Here is an 18,945-nt window from a genome sequence, read left to right as displayed (position 1 = left end):
ATCCCTGTCGACGCAGTAGAATCTCGTGAAGGTGAGAGTGGACCTCTACATAGTAGCCCTGGAGATGTCCAGCAGGGGCACACCAGACAGTAACGCCGTAGTCGCAGCAATCACTCTGGTGGAATGGGCTCTCGGACGGCCTGGGCAATGGTCGGTTTGCCAACCAATGGCAAGTGTGCTACACAGTCGGAGAGCCACCTGGAGATGAAGCCTTGGAAAAGGACACGGTTAACAGGACCAAAGTTCAAATAGTTGACGTCTTCCAGAAACTCTTCGTGCGTGCCACATATTTCAGAGCACAAGCCACATGGCGAGTGCAAAGTCCTTTCAGCCGGCGACAGGTTTCGGAAAGAACACAACACCAAAGGCTTGTTGAGGTGGATTCCGACGGAATCTTGGGCATGAATGAAGGAGGGGTGCATCCGCAGCACCACCCTTCTGTCATGAAGTCAGATAAGGCTGTTTGCAGGTTAGGGCTTGGATCTCACCTACCGTCCTGGCAGAGGCGATTGCCACGAGTAAAGCAGTTTTCCACGGGAGGAACTGGAGAGGGGCCCGATGCATAGGTTGGAAAGCCCCCCCCCCCCCTCGCTTCCCCCAACCCATGAGCCTCGTCAGTACCATGTTGAGTGCCCACGCCAGGGCAGGCACCTTCACGGGTGAGAACAAACCAGTCATTTGAGGAACTCTTTGACTAGACTGTGCGACCAAAGAGAAGACAGTCGCTGAGATCTGGCCTAGCGGGAGATAGCCACCAGATACACTTTGATTAGGCGTGTGCCAACCCCGCCTTGGCCAAGGACAAGTATGGAAGGATCTGCGGGGCTGTGACCCTCAGAGGGTTGATCTTCTGCGTCCGGCACCATGGTGTGAAACGCTTCCACTTCAGTCTCAGCGATGCTCTGGCCTTGGCAAGGACCTCCCTGCAGTCCTAGCTCGTACCCACCGAACTCCAAGGCGGCAGGAGCCTGGCCTGCAGGTTCAGCGCACCAGGGTCATTATGTAGGATTGTTCCTCCTTCTCTGGCAAGCAGATATGCGACTACTGGCAGCTTGAGTGGAGGTGACGTCGACAGGCTGAGACAGCAACAGGCAACGGCGGGAACACGTACAGGAACATGCCTTCCCACTGGAAGGCAAGCACCCCCCCCCCCCATGCTCCTCAGCTAGTGGAACCTGCTGACGAATTTCTGGCATTTGGAGGCACTGTCGCAACAGGTCGATCTGGGGTCTACCCCACTTGAAGAGGCTGTTCACTTGATCCAGTCGAAGCTCCCACTTGTGGCAAGCACGCAGTTCCCTGAGGGAATCTGCGACTGTTCTTGACTCCCACCAGGTGAAAAGGAATGAACATCCCTGGGTGACGGCCCAGTGGCACAAGTCCTGCGCATCTCTGGAGAGTGCTGGGGATCTGGTACCCCCCTTACAGCCCCCCAGATGTAGACCATTGTGGTGGTATGGTCTGTGAAGACCCTCACCATCTAGCCCCCGAGGGACGGGAGGAACCACTTGAGGGCATAGAACACGGCTTGCAGTAACAAGATGTTGAGATACTCTCCTCAAGTAGCCACAGGCCTCTGGTGTGGAGACGTGGGCTCCCCAGCCCTACAGGGAAGTGTCCGTGGTGACCGCCTCCTGGTATGGGGGCTCTGGAAAGCTGTGCTCTTGGAGTGCACACCCCACCACCTTATCGCTCCATGGACATCCCTGAAACCCTGTCGAGAACCATCTTGTCTGAAGCTTCAGGACACCTGGATCCACCGAGCATCCAGGAATTACTGAAGGGGTTGCATCCGCAAACCTGCAGAGTGATCAGGTAAATACACAAGATCATGACGAGCAGCAACTTGATGGGCCGCACTGTGGCCATCTTCAGTGCCAACAGCTGTTGCACTTTGTCCAGTATGGCTGCCATTCTCTCTTCCGAAGGAGCCACCAAGCAGCCCAGTGTTGAACCTGGCCCCAGGAACAGCGCGTTCTGCGATATCAAACAAGATTTTGTATAGTTCACGGAGCAGCCCAGATCCATCAGCAGCCGGACGGTCGTTTCCGTGTGTGCGACAGCAATTTCCCCTTCAATTGGCAAGGATGAGCCAGTCTTCGAGGTATGGGTACACATGTATCCCTGGAACCAGCTCCATCTCCCTTTTTCTTAACACAGCCCGTACTTGATATGATAGTTTATTTATATAGCGCCTATACACAATGTGTTTCAGGAGCTGTGGTTTGTGCTGCTACTGCCGGGACAGTGTTATCCGGACACTTCTGCTGGAATTCTAGAGTGTCCATGGGTGAAAGCATCCAGCACCCATTGGTTGGTGGAGATCTTTTCCCTCTCGTTGACGAAACCCGCCAGCCAGCCTCCCACCGGGGTGCATGGGTGGGGTCCTGGCCGGTTCAATCTTCGGGGCCTGCATGCTGCCTTTGGAACGATGACGCCACCTCCAAAAGCCTTTTTCCAACACCTGTAGGCCTCCATGTCCATGGAACGGTAGGGCTGGCGAAATGAGTATGATCCCCCTCCCAAACCCCCTCAGGCGACCTGGCAGATTTTCCTCCTGAGGCACGAAAGAAAGGACAATGTTGCTGAAGCGTGCCGAGGGCATGGGCCCTCCGTGTCAGTCGTGATGCCTTCCCAAAGAGATTGTCCCCGTCGAAAGGCATGTCCAGGACCCTCGTCTGAACTTCCTGCCAAAGGTTGGTGGCTTTCAACCAGCAAAGACAACAGGGCAGACAGGTTGCCCATCTGTTGGAACCCTGTGTAGCCATGTGATGGCATGTCCTAGGCCACCTCACCCTCTTGTAGGATCACCAGCACCTTGACCAGTTTGTCATTGGGGAGAAATTCCAGCAGTGGGGCCTTCCGATACCACAGCTCCCGGTCATATCCAGCCAAGATTGCAAGTGCATTTGCTAGCTTGACCGTTGTTGTGCCGAGTAGATCATCTTTCTACCCACGGCATCCAACAACTTCCCCTCGCTGTCCAGGGGAATGGAGGCTGAAGGAGCGATTTGAAGATTTCATACTTGCAGCTGCCGAGACCAGAGTCTGGCGAGTGCTGCGACCGCAGGCACTTGGGTGCAGAGTCCAGCGCCTTGGGCCCAGCGCCCACATCGTCGGCATCCCCACCATTGTCCCCCTCAGCGTTTCGGTTGTCGTTCCCCATGTCCTCGGGACCATGTGAGCCGACAACAGGTCCTTTTCGCCCAAAGAAAAAATATCTGTGCCCTGAAGCACAGTTTAGGCCTCCGCTCCCTTTTTGCATCCTGAAGGGGTCAGGCTTAGGGATACCATCTTCACCAGCACTTTCTCAACAGGTTTAGCCGAAGCCTCCTGCTTGGGAGGGAGAGCCACTCTGGGTGCCGTTGGGGTCTCCTGGACCAGGTCAGCCCCATTACCTTTGAGAGGGTGGCAGACACCAGCTCGATTGTCGAGGATGACTTGGTGGAGACTACCTAGGCCTTCAAGGGCAGGTCGGAAACCTTCCCCTGCACCTTGGTCTTCTCTGGCTTTTCCCGCAGCTTCCCCCGGGTTAAAAGATTTCCTCTTCGGGGATGAACTGGAAGATGGACGCAGACTGAAGAGTGCGCCCTGCGCGTAGCGGGACCAGTTTGTGCAGCGACCCCGACAAGTTGTGCTTGGCCTTTTCTTAGGCCCCCATGGATGGAGCGCCCGCAAAGGACTGAACTGGCGAACTAGTATGAGACACAGCTCAGCGATTGGTTTAGAGGAGAAAGACAGTAATTTTCTTTTACCAAGGGTTACCCAAGCCAGTAGAGCGATCCTTTCTCAGGTGAAACCAGCCCTTTCAAGACCTAAAGACCGATGTATTGAAGTTGAAGCTGTTATGATAGTTTCTTTATATAGCGCCTATACACAATGTGTTTCAAAGTGCTTCAAGGAAGGGACCAAGGGAAAATAGGACGACATTCTTACAGGCCATGAACAGTAAGGATGTGAAATTAACTATCGTACTCGGCCTGACGACATTTCAGATAGCGCAAGTGCTAAGACACAGATAAGAAAGGCAGGGGGAGAGTGGGAAGGAAATGGAAACAGACAGGCAACTACCGTACTAGACCTGACGACATTTTTGGTAGAGCCAGAGGAAAACAAAAGATGAGGAAGAGGGGTGCAGAAAGGGGAGGAACAAAACAAGTGAATATTGTACTAGGCCTAACAACGTTTCAGATAGTGCTGGAGGGAGGGCAACAGTAAGGGGATAGGGGAGCGACAGACGAGGTTGCTATCATAGTAGGTCCAGGGACAATTCTGATAGAGTAAGTGCATAGAGGAAAGTAAGGGGGGGGGGAGAAATAGGAAAAGGGGAGAGTCCTCTGATACAAGCGTGAAAAGGTTATCCAAGACTGAAAGAGTGGCAATATAGCTTTGGGAGCACTACTTGAAACAAGGTGGTGTGCATAAAGCTAGGTGCTTGTTAAGAAATGAACAATCTGTAAAGCTGAAACTGTTGGAGTTGAGAGGGAGAAGCAGTCTCGAAGCCAAGACAGATTCTAGTGGTAGCTGTAAGACAAAAAAGCAAAGGGGCTAAAAAGGGCAGAGAAGAATAATGCCTTGCCTACCTGTAGAGGTTGCAGAGTCTGGTACATGTTGCCCGATAAAGTCTAAAGTTGCAAGCTGCAGCAGAATCAAAACTGGTGGTCTATAATATTATCAGAACACTTTATATTGAATGTAGTTGAAGCAGTAGTAGACTGAAGCAGAGAAGCCTGCTTTTGCAGTACCATTTGTAGAAGGGAGTGGTCAAGATACTTCTAAGGGGGTTGCTTTCTCCTTGACAAGTTATATCAAAGACACTGCAAAAGCAGACAGTTGAAGCAAAAAACTTGTTTGAACTTCATCTATTCTATCCAACCTGGAAGGAGGTTATCCAGGATTACCACTGGTTTGGTTTTCTTTGTGAAGATTGGAAGGGGAACCTCTCAAAAGAAGGAACTCATCATTGGATTTTTGTTTGAGTGAAAGTTTCTTTGCAACTTTGAGAACTGATTTAAGACTAGTTTTCATTGGGAGAAATAGACTGGACATTCTTGGGGAACGCAATCTACCCAGGACAAGTACAAGTTATCCAAGACTCTTATTTACGTTTAGAGCAAAGGCCAGTTGTGCATGTTCAGAGATGATCCCTTAGAGCCTAGAGTAGGTAGGGAAATCCCTGGTAGAGTAGGCTTAGTTCGGTTTTATTTGCATTTTCTGTTTAAAATAAAATGTAAAATACTGAGAAAACTACAAGCAGTTGACCCCCTCACAGTACACTGCCACTCTTGGCTCTGACCATTACTGCAGTGGAGCAGCAGTCTCACTGCAGACTAAATTGTTTTGAGAAGGGACTGCAATTTCAGCAATCATGCACATGCCTTCACTTCAGCATGAGGTTATTACATTCATAAGGTCCCCAAATAAAATATCTGCCTCCACATGTGCAGCATCTAAACTGGCCAGGCAGAAGATTGGATTCCATGGATCAATGCGCTCTTGGAAAAGAGCCCCTGAAGATCTGTGTTGGCAAGGTAGGAAGGGGGAAGCTAGACATTTAAGAAAATAGGTGAAAAAGTATTATGCAACAGATGTGATCTTGCTTATGATGACCTTTCACCAGTCTGGATTTTTTGCTGGTTGAAGCAGTAACAGCAAGGGGGCGCGGGATGGGGGCTGGCAGGCATATAGGGAGTTCAATTAACCAAGATGGGAATTGATTAGAGAGACTAAGTGGATCCAAGCTCAGGATGGATGAACAGGTCCTCTGGCGCATCACTCTGAATCCCTAGTACTGGAGTCATCAAGTAGTCCACGACTCAGATGTGGATTGGTTCACAGGTTCCATATTTCAAAGAGCAATCTCTCCAGCGCCATTACAAATCAATAAATTAGTGGGATGAAGGCAACATATAAAGTTACTTGCAATAATAGTCTACCGTTGGTAGATAACATGCTTCGCCAAACCCATTAATTGTAATGTAAACAAAACCATGATTTTACAGTTGATTAAAATGAAATGAGAAAGTTTGCTTTCTCAAATACACTAAACCAGATTGTAGCATAATTATTACCTCTTCTTTTTAACTTCCTTCGCTGGTTTCTTCTCATGGACTGGATTCTCTCGTATAGCAGCATGGGCTTTTTTGTAAATGTCTTCCATCTAGGAGGGACGAAGCATTGACAATTACATCTAGATTCAAAAACCTTTAAACCCCCCCCCCCCCAATCAGCTTGCTCACTCCCCGAAACAATATTCTACAGCAGTACCCCCTCCCCATTACAAAGAAGAGCTATAGACCTATTAGTTCAATATGTGGAAGAGAGATGGCATTCATGGCTCTAAGGCAGACTCTCACCCTGACACAGCCCTCTGCTATCTCATATACTCTCGATATCTTGGCCCCGGTCATGAGAATCCACCTGAAGCCCAAAGCCAAGTGCAACTCCTGGTACGACTCGGACCTCGTCACCCTAAAACGTAATTGCAGGGTGGCCGAGAGAAAGTGCCGTGATTTGTGTACATCCTCTGACAAACTGGCCTGCAGCCTGCTGCAAAGGCAATACCGGCTCTGTCTTAACCAAGACGAGAGCTCATATCCAAGCCCGCGTCTCTGCGACATCCAACAACTTGGCTGAACTCTTAAAATCTGCAAGGAACTGGCCGATCCTGCAGCAGTCTCTTCCTCTCCCGTCCCTTCCCAGTCCCTCTGCGCAGCACTGGCCTCTCATTTCATCTCAAACTGTGGAAATCCAGTCCTCACTCTCCTATCCTCTCCCTCTCCTCCTCCTCCTCCTCCTCCTCCTCCTCCTCCTCCTCCTCCGGCCTTTCTGCAGCCACCCCTCCGCCCTCCTGCTCTTCCTTTCCCCTTTTCTGCACAGACAAGGTTTCTAGACAAGTCCAATCTATGAAAGTCTTGTCGAAACAGTTTTGGAAGAACAGGGGTGAACCTATCAAGGACCTCATGGACTCCCTGGCTCCTGTCCTGGCTGATTTCTGCAATCACTCTTTCACCTCTGAGTCTTCCCATCCCCCTGAAGCAGTCCCTCGTGCACCCCCTTCTTACGAAACCCTCTGCTGACCCCACATGCCCGGCTAACTATCACCCAATCTCTATCACTACCTTCCTGGGCAAGCTCCTGGAGAAACTGCCCATCTCTCAGCTGAATCTCCATACTGAATCTGTTGGTTGTCTTCATGACAATCACTCTGGCTTCAGAGCTGCCAGTAGCATGGAAACTGCTCTCCTGAACATCCGTGAAGACCTGCTCTCCAACCTTGATTCTAACATACCTTGCGTCCTCATCCTGCTTGATCTCTCTGCCTTTGACACCGTCAACCATGCCATCCTGCTCAACCGTCTCCGCGATAACCTGGGTATCACTGGTCAGGCTCTGTGACGGCTGACCTCTTTCCTCCGACCGACCCTCCCAAGGTCCAACTTGGGTCCTTTCTCTCCTCTGTCTTCTACTCTACCTGTGGTGTCCCCCAAGGGTCTAACCTCGCTCCCTGGCTTTTCAACCAATACCTGGCACTCCTTGCCCATCGCATCGCCACTCTATGCGGATGACACCCAGCTCATTTTCAGGCTACCCTCGGCCCCCTCCTCCCCGTCCCTCATCTCGGACTGTCCACTATCCAGGAGTGGTGTGCCGCCAATGACCTCTGCCTTAATGCCAGCAAGACTGAGCTTCTCATCAGCACACCTGCTCCTTCGTTCCCTGTAGCTCTCTGGCCGGCCTCTTGGCCCTCCTCCTACTCCCACCTTTGAGGCTAAAAACCTCGGTCATCTTCGACTCCAGACATCTGACGTCTAAGAAGTCATACTACCAGCTGCACCTCCTCAGAGGTATTCTTCCTTTCCTCTCCTTCCCCCAGAAGCTCAGTCTCCCCAGAGCCCTGGTTCTCTCTAGGTTGAACTATTAACAGCCTACATCTAACTCTGCCGCCCTCTGCAACTTATCCAGAACTGGCCTGCAAGACGTGTCATTGGCCTCAAGCCCAAGGATCATCTCTCCAGGACTGAAATCTCTGCACTGGCTCCCAGTTGCTGTGAGCATTAAGTTCAAAACCCTCTGCATTGCACACAAGGCCTTCTGGGGCCTGGGACCGCAATACCCTCAACTCTCTTCCCAAATATCTTCCCTCAAGCCCTTCGCTCATCCGCCTCCAACTCCCTCAAGGTCAGTCACTTCTCCAAGCAACGAGTTGGTGGTAGATCCCCTCTCGTCGGCAGGGGCCTCCCTCTGGAATAGCCTTCCTACCTCCCTGAAACTTTAGAACCATCTCCGGTTCCGGAAGCACCTCAAAACCTTCTTTGCTTCCGCTTTCTCTCCCCTGCTGAATTCCTGGCTGAAACTGCACGAGTCACCTGCCCACCCCTTCTGATCTGGGCCCAGACTACACCAGTTGCACACCTGCACTGCCTCCCTGGCAACCCCTGCACCTGGGGACCATTTTTGGTATCCTTCAGTCCCCCTACCAGCACTTATGTCTGCACTTACCACCATCTGGCTGTTTTATTATCCTATTTATTCTACCATCCCTTGTACTGCACTTTTCCCCTCGCCCTTCTCCCACGCACTTTTCCCTTTCCCCATGCACTTGCGCGATCTGAATGACACCTGGCCTAATAAGATAGTTGTCCGGCTTCCCGTTGTTCCCTCTCCCTCGCCTTGAAACACTTGTGTATATGCACGTTATAAATGCCATATCATATACGCACAATACTTGCTCCTTTGTGCCATAAGCATGAAGCCACAAACGTAAATATTTTACCAAGAGACCCCAAGATCACAATAACCTGCAGTTTATTAGGCATGCTCCAATAAGAAGCCCAAAAACAAACTTCTAAAGCGTATGTACCAATATAGTCGTACACTTGGCAGATGAACATGTCCTCCATGAACCCACTTGCTTTCACACATTTGTACAGTTAACATGGCCGGCCCTCATCCTGCCAGTTTGAATTTTGGTTTAGTTTTTTTTCATAATGCAATAGGATTCTGCAATAGGACTCAAACATAAGACATATTGATATAGTTCTATTTGTATGGCTGGTATCAGGCACATACACTTCCATTTGTATTGCTCAGCCCTATTGCACAGTCCTATGATGGTGGTGTGTCGATCCTGCTTCTGTTTCAGAGACACTAGCTTGCTTTTGCAAGAGGTGGCAATATATCGTAGTAGGCAACACCAGTGGCTGGGCTGCCCCTTCTTTTCCATGCTTATGTGAAGTAATTCAATAGCACGGTTATACGCATAACTATTAGAAGAACTGTTCTATCACCAGAAAGCAACAATTAAGTGGCAGACGTGCAAGTAGGTAGTCTGGACGTGCAGTGGGTGATCTATCTTACACACTGAGGTCCCAGAGATAGAAGGTGGTTGGAGTTTCAGGTTTCTGGCCAACAATTTAGGCTGTACAGAGAAGTCCACCCACCCAACTCTCATTTTAGTAGATAATGCTCTCCACAATGACATACACAGACCATTTAAGAGGCTTCTTCAAATTTCCCAAGCCACCCTACTGTTACTTATTTTATTGGACATATAACATGGCCTCCATCAGTACTAAAAGTGGAGTACACTGAAGTGTACTCCAGAGCGGGCTGTCCCGCTTTTTAGGAAAGAATCTGTAATACCGCGGAAACTATCATGACGAGCGCAAGTTCCAAGGTGTTTCTAGGCACAAACGGGCAGGAACTGGTCTTCGGTACAAAACGAATTATACAGAATTCTGTCATATGACAATACAAAAACTTTTTGCAAGATTCAGACTACATGGAATGAAGAAATCTGTCTGGGTGAGGGGGGGCACTACCATGCAGCCTGTATGTGCAATATAGGAAGTTCCAAAACACAGTTAACTGGTTCTAAAGCAGGACTGACAAATGAAACTGAACAGTTGGATTAAAGCTTGGGCCATCGTCCCTTCAAATTCTTCGTGAACAAAAGATATACATACTTCATGTGCCAAAAGGCAGAAAGCTACTAGTTCCAAGCAAAAAATATCCCACTTTCAGTACATGCATCAGCCACAAACATGGCATCAGTGGCAACTATATGGATGTTTGGGTTGACTCCAGTCATTTTTGCTTGAAGGATCGGCAAGACTGGTCACACGCCTGGGGCGAATTGCCTACCCATAACCCCTCAAGCCAGACTTTGCAGGAGGCCTTTACATGAATAAGGGGGAGGATCAGGGAAGCTTAGGAAGAAATTGTTTTAGACTGCTTTCGACAAACTGCAATACTTGAAATTAATATAGCAGGGGGGGGGTGAACAACACACCCTTTCCTTGGCCACAAAGATAATCTGTACACACCAAGATGTCGAGAGCACGAGAAAAGTGCCTATAGACGGCACTTGTATTCCTATTTATACTGCTTAAAAGAATAGTTTGTTTTAGCAGGGGCATGCCTGAAGTACCATTATCATATCAACTAGGTAACACTACATGGCATTCAAACATACATGTACAAGTTGCAACCAACTAGTATGGCATATATATCTGGTTTTATCAGCTGCCATCAGTCCCGTCTTGAAACTGAGAAAATCATATGCAAACCAAGGACCAACTACAGTAGGCTCAGTCAGTTTTGGATCATCATCTAGCAGCTGTTGACCAAATACACAAGACATCACAAAATTAAATGACAAACACAAAAAAGAAGCTAAACATCTTTCTGCTTGATGTTGTGTTCCAGTATGTCAAAAAAAAAAAAAAAAAAAAGTAATGCTTGCATAGACTGCCAAATGCCGATTGGTATTTAAAGTCTCACTAAGCATGCCGTTTAAAGTCTAGAACAGCAGTGACGTGCGTCTTAATAGCCGAAGCAAGTTGTGTCTTAAACCAGTTTCAGGTGTACTTCACATAACCAACATGGACTTTCTAATTTGCTTCAGACCAAACAATGTGCTTTATGCCTGAAAGTGATGCAATTTGTTCAAGGTTAGGTTGGAGGTGGATGGGTAGTGTTTGATAGCAATTGAGCATATGCAACAAACACTACTGGTCTTAGAGATGCAATTAGTATGGTACTGTTAAAAGCTCTAGAATGGTCACTTCAGGGAACCCTTGCCCTATTCCATCTCAAGATTGAACAGCTCACTCAAACCTGCTGAAAACAAAAACGCAAGATAGTGTAATCGTGTGTTTTGGGTGCAGCACATTGCAAGAATCTCCTTGAACAAATCTCTTCTTGGTAGCCATCCACCAAGCCATAAAGCTTAAAGAAATGTATTGTAGGTCTTTTATTTGCGCCCAACTACAGCTAGAAAGTGATCAGAGTAAAGCTGCATGATCCAGATCAAGGTTAATGCTGTATGTCAAAAGTGGGCAAAGGTTTGCAAACTACAATGGGATGCTCTCGCCAAAAATAATAATTAAAAAAATACTAACACGTTTAACCGATAATCACCATTTCAAGTCTCTGGGAAAAATTCTATGGCCAACATAGCAACTGAGCTTTCATACAAGATTAAAAGAAACCTAAATCGACTGAGCATTACTTTGGGTCGAGGTTACCAAAGAAATGCCATACTTCTACCTGTGCAGCGTAGCCCATTACTGATCCAAGTTCAGAAAATTGTCTTTTTTACATCTAATACATTCTCTTTTTGAGACAAAGTAGGTAAGAATTGATGCAGTCACACTGCGAGGCTACACAACAGTTATCTTCTCGGTTTTAGGTAACCCACCTTTTGGTGTAGGTCTGTACTACACGTTGGTAGCGTGACTGAGCAGCCAGGCCTATCTCAAGAGGGGTAAATGTGAGCTTTAGCAATGAACTGTGTCAATACAAATAACACAAGATTAAATCATTTAACATCCAGTTTTAAATAAGCACTTTAAAAGGCAATTCATGTAACAAATATACTTTAAACTACATTTCAGAATCACAAAAAGTAATTGTCCTTGGGTATGCTTCATACACAATTCCTACACCCTGAGGTGACTCAAGGACAGTACTGGCATTTATATATTGAACTTGTTCTACTTGTAGAAAGCAAAAAGATTAAACAGGTTCTCATATGTGAGGACACTTAAATCTTCCAATGAAATCTAGACAAGCCTTTCCCAGCAATAGTCTAAAACAAGTTACCACCTATGAGGGACAGCAATATCACAGTCAATGGGCCAGAAGAGTCTGTAGGGAGCCAGGACAGCCAAAGTCAATTTGAAACAGTCTACGGAGCAGAGGCACTTCAGATAGGTCTTGGAGGGCCACAAGCAGAGTTGGAATCCACTCTAAAAAAGGTAAGCCACTGCAATTCCCAACCGGGAAAAGCAGAGCTAAAAGACAATGAGGTAAGTAACCCAAGTCTAAACAGTACCTGTGGTTTGAAAAGTGGTCCAGCTGGATTCTGTCCTGTAACAGTGATGCAGACCCCATGTTCCTGAGCCTCAGACGTGGGGACAAGAGGGAGGAGGTCTGTAGGGCACCTGCACCGGTAGTTGAGGTCAGCAGCTACGGGCTCTTTTCGGTTCAGCGCACTTGGCGGTTTCAGCGCTTAGTAAACCACACTGTTGCAGATCTCGGATACTGGTTGGGCTTCCTTCGCTCCTTGGGTCCTGCCCTCCAGGTCGTCTGGCTTCTGGAGGGTCCTTAGGAGACTCTGGGAGCTTCTAGCCAGATGGTCAGACGTTGCACTCAACTATGGATTACTTGACCCCAAGCACTCTGTTCTTGAAGCAGCAAAGTAGTACAGCCAGTTGGAGAAGATGGTCCAGTGCGGTTAATCTCAGGGTTATAGTTGGTGCCACTAACCCAAGCGAAGGAGTAGTCCCTTCTGGAGCGTCTGTCGAATCGAAAAAGGAGTTCAGCACAGCAGCAGTGATTCACCGCTCGATGTCAAAGGTCCAGGAGGAGACAAAGCTTCATTCACAGTTTGTCAGGCATTTCTCCCAGGGGTCTACTGCCTCCTAGCCCAAATCCCTCACCTTTTAAGCAGGTTTCTCCCATTCGTGCACAGCCTAGACGGTCAATCACACAGCAGGATGGCCAATCGGGGCTGGTTGCATTCAGGCACACCTAGAGACCGGAAAGGGGAGTTTCAGGAACCTCCCTCGCATCCTGCCTTTCCAGACACACTGGAGCCAGAGGCAGCCTTAAGTCCGCCAAAGGCAAAACAAAGGGCTCAAACCTGGCTCACAGTAAAACCCAAGACCAACCTCAAACCAAAAATGGCAAAAAAAGCAGGGGAATTGCGACAAAATGGTCACCCATGGGTGCTGTAATGCAGCCGAGGATTCAGCCTGCAATACAAAATTAAGCCACTGCCACCAGCCATTTAAAGTAGTGAGGTAACAAAAAAGTTACATGAGAATATAGGCTAAGGGGCTACTAAGTAACCCCCAAGCACTCTGCATAAGATGGTCTGTGCAGGACCTACAAAGAGAAAAAGGTAAGTAAAGTCAATTTCACTTTACCATGCTTGGTAACGGTAGTTCACACAAGTAAAGGACATTTAAACCTTAAGAGAAATCCTTTAGATTACTCCGGCACTGCACTGAAGGTGCGGTGCCACCATACAAAAATGATATGCCCATGGAGTTTGTCAGACTCCAAAAACAAACACAGAATAATCCCCATCAGGTCAGAGCACGAGTGATAAAACGGTCTCACTCCAGGGTTAAAATGAAAAAAGTTCTTAAGTCCAGTAAAAGAGCTGGGGGTGTCCAAGTTTAAAGGGAATCAGCACAGAAATGAGAATTCTCCCTAACACAAAGCAACCGCTAGCCATAGGATTGGAAAAACGCAATCAAGCAACATTTGGTCAGTAATTAAAAACATTTCAGAAGTATTGGGTTAAATCAGCTAGTCAAATATTTTCTAGAGTTGGCTCCATAATATCTATATAGCCCAAATGCCACCTGGGACCTTGGGGCCAAATGCTGTAATTGGTTGTTCTATAATTGGTCTGCCTCAATTCAAGCAGCAAATGTCAGTCTAGAATATTTATGTAGAGCAGAATTATTACTCATGTTCTTGCCAAACAGATTTAATTTGCAAATAATGCAGCTGTTGAAGGGATTTTGTTTTCCACCAACTGCTGCTTCTGTCATTCTGATATGCCCAGGCAGTAAATTATCCCTTTAGTGATATTCAAGGAAAAAGAAAATAACCTGGTCAGGTGCCACATTGTTCTTGATATACTGTGAAAATTGTTTTTTATATGCATCCTCGTCTTCTTCCATCAAGTAACGGATGTAGTCTGCAACATTTTGGCCTAGGATGTGCTTACGGTGGACTTCAGCATTAAATTCTTTACTTTCACAGTCATAACCAGGGAACCGCTTTGTGCTGAAAAGAAAGAAGAAATATGAGTACCGTTCATAGCTTCCAATTCAGCTGCTATCAGTCCCGTCTTGAAACGGAGGATAACATCACATGCAGACGAAGTACCAACTACAGTGAACTCAGTCAGTTTGGAATCATTTAGCAGCTGATTCAGCTCTTTCTAGTTTAATATTTTCAGCGATTAACAGTGCGTTCCTACAAAAAACGGGCATTGCATTACTTCTGAAAGTCGTATAACGCAATGGTTTAACTTACGCCAGGAATAGCCCACCTAGAGCATGCATGAAGCCTTAAATTTAGAATTACAAATAAGGAGCAGGACAACTCAGTCGTTCAATATTTCTAACTTCAATGAACGAATACTAATACACTGAATAACAGCAACAACATTCGAGATGCGTCAGGAAACCTGTATGAAATTCTTGCTTTAAGTAATCTTTCACGGCTCACATAAGTCATAGAAAAACACAAAAGCGACCAGTAAAAGCCACTCAGTCTAAAGCACTGATACCAGATATTTGCTACTAGAGGTCTTTAAAAAAAAAAAATAAAAAAAAACAAAAAAAACGTTAGGGCAAGACATCAAGAGAAAGGCATGCTGCCCTCAGTAGATCATGCTAAACTAACTAAATCATGTCAGGGAAGATTCGTTCTGCACAACATTAATGTTTCAATTCATCAAGGCAGTTTCAATTGGAACAGGGGTGACAATACTGCACAAAACAAACTACCAAAAGCTAGGGGCCAACCAGAATAGAAGTATCGGTTAGACTTCCCTCTCCAGCACACAGCCACGCCAAAGCAATAAAAGTACCATACATCAGGATTTATTTACATGCGCTTTCCTCGGCACTGGCTTACTGTGCAAATCTGCCACACAATGACGTCACAAAAGGTTGTTTATTGCAGACTTCATGGTGTCATTGCAATTTACTGATTCCCATGAATGTAAACTAAATACAGTTTATCTTTTAGCCACTATCGGCAATAAGAATCCGTTCCAAACAAGTATTTTGCTTTAAACAAGTGGGGCAAACAACTTTCCAGACAGCAAGTTTGTAGTCAATATGCAGGAGCACCCAATTACTTAAGTTGGAAACGATAATTCAGATTGATACTTTTACTGCAGACCAAGCTTTGATAAAACAAATAAAAACACTCACTTTAGTGAGTACCCATAGTACTTAGTCCCCTTTCCTCCATCCTTGTGGACATGTGGATGGTACTGAAATCGCACTCAAAGTGAGCTTCCATTTAAATTTAGTCCAACACAGGGTGCAGCCCTGGACAAGGGAATCGCCCCCCCACCACCACTAACCTCCCCACCACCACTACCCCCCCCCCCCTCTCTCTCCACAAGCCCCACTCTCCGTCACCTCCTCAGTACCCTTTTTAAACCTGACGTTTGAATACCTGGCTATACAGAATACTTTAGCCCCTTGCATACAAGCGAGGGAAGGTGGGTCGGACATATGGAGCAAAGTGGACTAAGGACTTGGAGTACTCAGTCACTACAGTGATTAAATTTACTCATACGTGCCATCCCTTGCCTCCATCCTTGGGGCGATTGCACCGAACAGCCCCATAGGGTGGAGCTGTGACAATATCTAGGACTGATTGAACAGGTTCGTCAGAACCGTGCACCTCGCCTGGAGCTAGTATCCATAGAATAGTGCTTATAGCACAGTGTGTCCCAAGTAGCCACCCCGATGCCATCCAAGGAAGCAAGTCTGAAAAGCGACGGCATTGGCATGAATCCTCTCAAGAACCGGTTTGCCCAAGGCTGTACACGCCTCCGAAATTATATGGCATTTATAACGCACCTATACACAAGTGTTTCAAAGCGGTCAAATGGCCTGGACAAGAAGCTTCGGAAGCCTGGATGCTGTGAGACATGCCCCCAAACATGGCGAACAAGGCCTCAGACTTCATGAAAGATAATGTCCGAGAGGTAGAACGAGGACTCTTGATGTCCAAGGAATGCAAAGCCTGTTCTACATACGACTGTGGGATTGGATTCGCGAAGAACACTGATAACCTGGAGTGACTGTTAGTGGATCTTTTATGTGATCACAAATATGGAAGATGCTGATGGCCATAAGCTACGGGGGCTCTATCAATAAACCGTAAAGTTACCCATAATATATGACTCATGGGTTTACCACATTGGCGACAAGGAATTGAGCCCCTGGAGAAGCAAATTCTTGCCGTGATATGCAGAGTCGTTGGAGGCGTAGGAAATCTGCGTGTGCTGGGCAAACGTTTGACATGCAGGCTCCAGTCCATGCTACGAGGTGAAGAGAGCGGTTATGCAGCGCAGGGGAGACCGAGACTGCATGAAGGGAGGAACAATTAACCATAAAAATGAAAGTTTATTATGGCGCAAGACAACGGTGAGGCCTGCCACGCATTATTCGAATGGTAGCCGGTTGCAGACACTAGAGGAAAGCACCACTGTGCGTGCTGAGGCGTGACAGCCATATTGGAAATTTGTTTATGGTTGCCGTAGCAACCATCATATAGATCTAGCTGCGGTGAAGGCAGCGTTGTACAAAATGAACTGTGGCGAAGTGCTATATACTTATCTGGTCCACGATCAAAGTATTTCCATATAACGGACAATAGAGAGTCTATTAAAAGGAAGTTTTGTAAGCAATTTGCTGCAACTATTGTCACATCTATGGTGAGCATAAACTAGAAATTCTTCTGACAAGTTGAACACAATACTTCTGGAACTGTGTGGTTACTGTGAATTTATGAAATTTTACTGCATTGAGTACTAAACCATGAGTGAACACAAAATTTGGCAGGGGTGATAACTGCTGTTGGCTTGGAGGATTATACAAGTTTGCTTCCAAGGCAATTGTTCAGGTCGCAAAGACTAATTACACTGGCATCATGGCTATGCAACATGTGACGGCACCACTCCAATTTCTTCCTCTCCCAGGAATCCCCATATGCCCCTGGGAGCAGTGGATAGATGGCTTCCAGGTATATCTAAGAGCTGTGGGAGGAGCAAAGTATAACAAGGACCTTAAGGAGGCCACATTACTCAACTGCATTGGAGCAGAAGCGCTAAGGATTTTTAGGGCATTGACTGACCTTGATGGTGCAGAGAGTGGATCAGGTGATAACTGCAAGTTTGAAAGTGCCCTGGGGGAAGATGGCTAAACACTTTGTTTCATTGCCAAACGTTCTGGAAAGATGCATATTTTTCTCCAGGCGCCAGTTGAAAGGTGAATCCATAGACACTTCCGTTGCAGCATTAAGAGGCCTGATGTCTACTTGCAAGTTCACAGGTGTCGAAGACTATTTGAGAGATCAGTTAGTATTGAATGTGGCAGATTCACGTATAAAGAGACTGTGGCAATCAGAGATCCATCGCTTTAACAAGCGCTAGAGATCGCTAGAACGATGGAGCTGGGCGTTCGTTGCATGAAAGAGGTTCGATAAAGGTGAAAAGAGAAATCAAGATGGTCCAAGAGGATAGTAAGCAGAACGCTGATGAATCTTTAGTGGCAATGGAAAGGAGAATGGCCACTAATAGTTCTAGGCCAAACTTCAAAAAAGGAAGGGAAATGAGCTACAGAGTCAAAGCCATTGTCAAAAGTGTGGTTGATATAAACAGCGATATTGAAAAGTAAGGTCCTGCAGCAGCTGCTGAATGCTACAAATGTGGGCATTTTGGACATTTTGCTAACGTGTGCAAGAATATTTGTGGAAGAGGGGGCAGATTCAATAGATATTCCATGAACACCTTTACAAAACATGGTGAGGGTTGTTCATGAAAACCATGGCCCGGACAACAGGTTAACTATTAGCGGTGAAAACACACATGTACAAATAAAAACTGCAGTCAATGATGCTCCTACATTAGGGATGTTCGACTGCAAGTCAAAACCATGACATCAGTGGTTGCCAGCAAGATTGGTCGCAAGGGGTGGGGGGGGGGGGGGGGGGGGTTGTGGGTGTGCTTTATTGGAGCAAGTTTAAGACAAAGGAATAATGACGATTGCGTTTGCATCAAGCATCCTGAAAGGTGCAGAATTAAACTACTCCACAATTGAAAGAAGCCTTGGAGGTAAAATGGATTTGGCAGCACTTCAGAAATTTGGTGTGGGGGCTACCCATTCTTCTCAAAACTGATATATGTACCAATGGTTTATTATTACAATCCAAGGCTCCGCATTTAATATCACCAAGGATTAGGCGTTGGATTTTAGATATAATGCAATGCAACATTTGTATGTTATACTCCAGGTAAACTAAATTTGGTTGCCGACTGTCTCCACATTGCCATGGGATAGTGAAAATGCAGACACCGAGTCAGGGATGGGGTCCGAGCACGATGACATAGCTTCAATAAACCAGAGCATAACAAAAGGGTGGAAAGATACAGCTAGAAGTGAACCAGAGCAGTTGGCCCTCAGAGAAGCCATAATTAACGAATGGGAAAACTATGATCAAAGCTTAGAAACGTATGCTCAAATAAAAGATGATATACATGGACTCAATACACATAGGGGCAATCGAGACATCCCTCCCACGATTGAGAGGAAAGCTAGCATTGGCCCATGAAGGGCATTTAGGCAGAAGTCTAAGAAAGGAGAGCGAGTAGAAATTACTGGTGGCCAGGAA

The 18,945-nt window shown here is 46.8% G+C and overlaps 1 protein-coding gene and 2 non-coding genes across 3 annotated transcripts in view; all 3 read right to left on the bottom strand.

Moving 5' to 3' along the window:
• The window catches only part of RPL5 (ribosomal protein L5), a 62,666-nt gene that overhangs the window by 3,308 nt on the left and 40,413 nt on the right, over nucleotides 1-18,945 (bottom strand). Inside the window, exons 6-7 of the mRNA XM_069641806.1 lie at nucleotides 14,133-14,310; nucleotides 6,072-6,160 (exon numbers count right to left, since the gene is read on the bottom strand). Of these exons, the coding sequence (XP_069497907.1) occupies nucleotides 6,072-6,160; nucleotides 14,133-14,310 (267 nt within the window). The remainder of the gene's footprint in view (nucleotides 1-6,071; nucleotides 6,161-14,132; nucleotides 14,311-18,945) is intronic.
• LOC138565377 (small nucleolar RNA SNORD21) lies at nucleotides 10,527-10,619 on the bottom strand. Its single transcript, XR_011301264.1, has one exon. It is a non-coding gene; the product is annotated as a small nucleolar RNA SNORD21 (small nucleolar RNA).
• Nucleotides 14,358-14,450, bottom strand: LOC138565378 (small nucleolar RNA SNORD21). The gene has a single exon (XR_011301265.1). It is a non-coding gene; the product is annotated as a small nucleolar RNA SNORD21 (small nucleolar RNA).

The sequence above is a fragment of the Ambystoma mexicanum genome, chromosome 1q (genome assembly GCF_040938575.1).
Source record: "Ambystoma mexicanum isolate Mex_15411 chromosome 1q, UKY_AmexF1_1, whole genome shotgun sequence".
Taxonomy (NCBI): Eukaryota; Metazoa; Chordata; class Amphibia; order Caudata; family Ambystomatidae; genus Ambystoma; species Ambystoma mexicanum.
The sequence above is the reverse complement of the archived record's forward strand: the minus strand, read 5'-3'. Positions and strand labels throughout refer to the sequence as shown.